The sequence below is a fragment of the Pteropus vampyrus genome, unplaced genomic scaffold (assembly GCF_000151845.1).
Source record: "Pteropus vampyrus isolate Shadow unplaced genomic scaffold, Pvam_2.0 Scaffold121, whole genome shotgun sequence".
NCBI lineage: Eukaryota > Metazoa > Chordata > Mammalia > Chiroptera > Pteropodidae > Pteropus > Pteropus vampyrus.
The window spans coordinates 1,967,734-1,972,637 of record NW_011888902.1 but is presented as its reverse complement, the minus strand read 5'-3'; the positions used below and the strand labels follow the sequence as shown (position 1 = coordinate 1,972,637).

The 4,904-nt window shown below is 40.3% G+C and overlaps 1 protein-coding gene across 1 annotated transcript in view; it reads right to left on the bottom strand.

The window, feature by feature from the left end:
- Positions 1–4,439, bottom strand: part of RRP15 (ribosomal RNA processing 15 homolog) — a 26,929-nt gene extending 22,490 nt beyond the window's left edge. The window contains exon 1 of the mRNA XM_023534151.1: positions 4,395–4,439. Within this exon, the coding sequence (XP_023389919.1) occupies positions 4,395–4,439 (45 nt within the window). The remainder of the gene's footprint in view (positions 1–4,394) is intronic.
- Positions 4,440–4,904: the final 465 nt, after the last annotated feature.

Here is a 4,904-nt window from a genome sequence, read left to right as displayed (position 1 = left end):
TGAAGTAACACACACCCAAGATACGGAGGACTCAGCTGCGCTGCTGGGTGACCGGACGAGAACACCGAGATTGGAACTGAAGATACGAAAGTGTATGATGGGAACTTTACCGCACAGAACCGCCCTAAAAAGCAGATGCAGGTTACCAGCAAACTAGTTCATCATTCAAGAGTCAAATGGCTGGGCTCAGAAACTGTCCAGCTGGTGGACTTGCTTGAAAACTAACCTGTTGAGAAGCTCTGGGCACTTTTAAGTTTGAAGCTTTTCTCAACGTCTGAAGTTAACTGCAGTCTAGCAGCGAGCGCTCAAGCGGCCGGCAGTCTGCGTGCATCACGCGACCCAGAGCCTTCTGCAGAGCTTGGTTTTGTTCTTCAGAAACCTATGGAACTTAGCAGGAAATACTTCAAAGGAGAAAATCATCCCAACAGCTGAGGAGCTTGGAATGCTTCTTAATAAGCAGGAGAAGAGCTGGCAGAGAAGGCCGAGGAGTCACCAAAGAGGAAGAGACCCTGGGGACACCCACAACTGCCACTCAGCGGTACTGTCTTTACACTTTTAAAAAGCACAGCCTTAAAACATAAAGTATGTCAATGGTATGAAAAAGTATGATAAACGCAAGAGATCACTAATAACTCCACTGCCCTAATGTACTGCATATTTCCTAATAAAGAGAATTTTTAAAAACTTATTTGCCACATATTTGAGGCCTTCTCTGTAGGCTGTATGCTCAGTAAATATATGAAATCTGAGGACCTATGACTTCAGGCTTTGACATACTGGAGATATAAGAACATATAAGAGATAGAACTAAATTATCGCCCACAATATTAAAAAAAAAAGTAAGTTTTGCCAAACAAAAGCTGATAGCACCATCATGCAATCCAATGAGTTTGAACATCCACCGTTTACCAGATCCCAGCGTCACACAGTCTCCCCCCAAAAGCATCTTCCTCTCAATGCAAAGCGCAATGAGAAACAACATTCAGAGAATGTAGTTAGCTGAAAACTAAGCCTGCTATGAGTACACATGTTTTATTCCACAGGGTCAGCAGTACTAATAACAAAATAAACAATTCTCTGAAAAGTGCTTCTTTTGGTAAGCACGTACACGCGGCACGGCGGCTAGGAGTCTGTGTCGATGAAGAGCATCTGGGTGATTAAAAGCAGAGGTCTCTGCCGGCCCCTGGTAAAATGTTACGACTGCAACAGTGACATCTCGTGTCCTGCCCCGATGAATTCACACACGCACTGCAGCAAACTTCGCTTGCCTCAGGTGCCCTGCACAGGCAGCCAACAGGCGTTATGACCATACAAGCCACTCCAAACCGCCTCTTCTAAACCCTGGCTGTTTTTTGGGGGGTTTTTTTTGGTGTTTCTTACCCAGCTTGACTACCATAAAATGCACAATATGGAAACATGACAAACCTGTGGAAAGTTTTCTAATGCCATTTCACAACCAGCACTCGCCCACCAACCAAAAAAAATTCCTGAAGAATGTACTTAAGTCATAGTTCTTTTTTTTTTTTTTAAAGCTCTACCCCAGAAGTTTTTAGACATTCACTTACAATAGAAATGATGCTGTTTTACATAAATAAATTACAAATGACAATGTAATGAGGTCTTCCAGCATCCTGAGAAACAGGATTTACTTCTAGGACACCACAGATAATCATGATGCAAATCAGAACGCAGAACTGGTTCTTAAAAATTAACTGTATCCTATAAAATTGAGATTTAAAAAAATGTTTCCACTAAGTGATCATTAACAGCACAGGGGGATATATCCAGGGGTCTGAGGGCACCAGATAAGTGAAGAATGTCTTTGAAGTCCTGTGTGCTATTTTAAAAAGTAACTCTAATCTTGCAGTCTGTGTTAAAACTCCCGAAGAAGGGAGGGCTACAAAGACTGCGCACGGGAAGTGACAACTGAAGGCCTCGGCCAGGCTTTCTGCATTCGTGGAAAGGTTCTATTCTCAGAGACGGTCACTTGAGAGCTTCACACGTGGCCAGAATAACTGAGGGACTGAATTTTAATTTAATTTAGTTTTGATTACTTTAAATTAAATTTCAAGAGCTGCACGTGGCTAGTGCCCACCATGGTGGACGAGGCAGGATTAGACCTCTGCGGTCTCCTGCTGCCTTTCCCCAAACTGCCAGCTTCCTTTCAAACTTGCCATCTGTTGCTGACCCCAGAAACCGTTAGCTGCTGGCAAGAAAGTGAGCCGCTTTGCTTAGCCTTCGGAACTGGGATAAAGTTTTAAGAAGACTCACAGGCCCTTGGTATTTACTGGTATCGTGAATGACTAGGAAGGAAGGTGAAAATGAAAACTCTCAATCTCGGTTTCTCTTCCTGGAGAAATCAAATGTTCGGTGTAGGCAGACAAATCGCTTAGCCAACTACAAAATTTGGTTTTGCAATTTGTAAAATGTACAAGTGTTCTTCTAAAAGAAAAGCTATTAACAAAAAAAGAATGACTGTGGGGTTATCTCTTACAAAGATGGCAGATACTCAGCTGTTTCTCAAAGAGCAGAAAGCAAGGGTGTGAATGACGAGAGAAGGGAGGAGGCCAAAGAAGTGAGTCTGTGACCCAGGCCGACTGAAAGAGGCAGGGGCAACATCACTCGGTCTAGAACCCAAAACGGCCTCGATTCAAGTCGATGCTCTGTATGAAAATTAAAATTTTTCCTGTATTCATCATTACTGGCACGTCCGGCGGCACGGGAACGTCAAAGAAGCTTAAGAATCGAGTTTGCATTGTGTCTAAACCCCTAACAATGCACCAGTTCAATAAATCTGAGTAGTTCAGGATAACTCAGAGGTGAGGTTATCAACCTCCATTTTTTAATACTTGGTATCATCAACCACCGTTTATATTTCTTCACCTGAGTTGAATTACTAACTAGGAAGTGTTTTGTTTGTTTGCTTGTTTTTCGCTTGCTAGTTTTTTGAAGACTACACACAAACTTAAGAGCCAAGTACACACTGCCTCTAGACCTGGAACGAGGTTTCATCAGGTCAATATTCTAACCAATGTGAACTCATACAGTGGTGCCATCCTCCCCCTTCTAACGCTTGATATTTATCTACTATTTAAAATGCTGATTGCAGTATTTTACCTTCCATATTCCTGATTCATGATCACTTTTGATTTTACAATGATCAAATTTCAAACTCTACTGAAGAGTATTACAATTTACCAAAAGTTCAGTTTGAATTGTTTTGCTATCATTCAAGTTTACAATTTCTGTTCACTTTACCCTCAATCTGGTAGATGAGAAAGAGTCTAAAAATCTCATTAAGAGAAGTTTCCCAGTTACTCAGCAAATATATAGGTATTGAGTAAGACGGCATGTGTCGGTCTCAATGCCAAGTTCTAAGATGTAGCCGTTGACCACGCTGATAAGGCCTCTCCTCAAAGAGGTGGGAAACTTCTGCAAAGTTTGACAATCAGTACCTTAGGGTTTTAGATCCATAAAAGCACAACTTCTACCTTTTTTATACAAGTGTCAAAAGAAATTAAAGCCAGAAGATGAAAAACAAAGTTCAAATAACACATAGGTTATACCGGTGTGTCTTCTATGAAATTTAAGTAGCATCTTGCTAAAAGATGTTGCTTTCAAATGTTGATATAAGGCATATCCCTATCAATTTTTAGGATCAAATTAAAATTCAAAAATAAGTCTCTGATTCATTTTCTTGATAAAATGAGCATGTACACAATAAGCCTATAATTTACACACTGATTCCTCCCGTGTCTGAAGCCAAATTCACTCTTTTCCCTTTACAGGTTTTCAGTATTACCTGAAAATTTCTGATAACTTAATAGTTCTGCCAAGGCCACATGTACACGAACATCTGAACTAGAAAAGCTTTTTCCATGGGTCACCTTTCCAGAAATATCTGATTTCATTACAGAAGAAAACAGCAGTTTCTTGCATTAAATAGCAAATCCTGAGTTAAACCAAAGGAGGACGTCTCATCTTATAACTATAACCAACAGATCTACAATACTGAATTTATTATATAAAAGGCCCTTTATTATTCATCTCTACTGCCGAGATACAGTCTAAATCTTGAAAGAAAAAGTAGATGGAAACAACTAAGTTGAAACTTACAGGACACAGGAAAGCTGGTTAAGAGAAAGTGAAGGAAAAAAAACAAAGTATGTTTATAGAACCACCGCACTGCTGGGAGCAGAGAGAGCATACTGTGTTCAAGAAACAGGGAGTTCAGAATGCGCTAACACCAGTAAGTGCAGGAACTTGCATCTCTAAGGAGAAAGATGTGTTAAAGAAAAATAATAATATCGTATACTATGAGTAACATGCGTAAGATAGAAGGAAGCAATGCCTGCGCTGGGTTCTACGGGATATGGGTCTGTCTCCATCCTTACCATTTTTAACTGGACCACGATCGTGACAACTACCTTTATAACCATCTCTTAATAATACTTATTACATTGTATTACAGTCTTGTTTAATATCCTTACGACTGTAATTCTAGGGCAGGAATTTATTCATTCTTTGTATCCTGAACATCTGGAGGGTGACTGCAATATAACAACACGACTGTTCACTGAACTGAACTGAATAATTAGGTTTCCATATTAGCAAAAAACCTTCTTAACCCATAATGTAATTGACATATTAGCAAGAGAACCTTAGACCCTACTAAGTATTTACAATAATGCACTGAGAAGTCACAAGAGTCCTAACTTGGAATTATCAAGTACTTGAAAAGGGGCGTCTGATTTCCATGTGGCTAGATTACACTTAGTGGTTAGTAAGGGGCGGAGTGGCAGATGATGAGAGAGGCGACCTGTACGAGATCATATAGGCTAACAATTTTGGACGTTATACTGAGATGGGAAACATCTCCAGCACGTAACTGACATGAGCTGAGG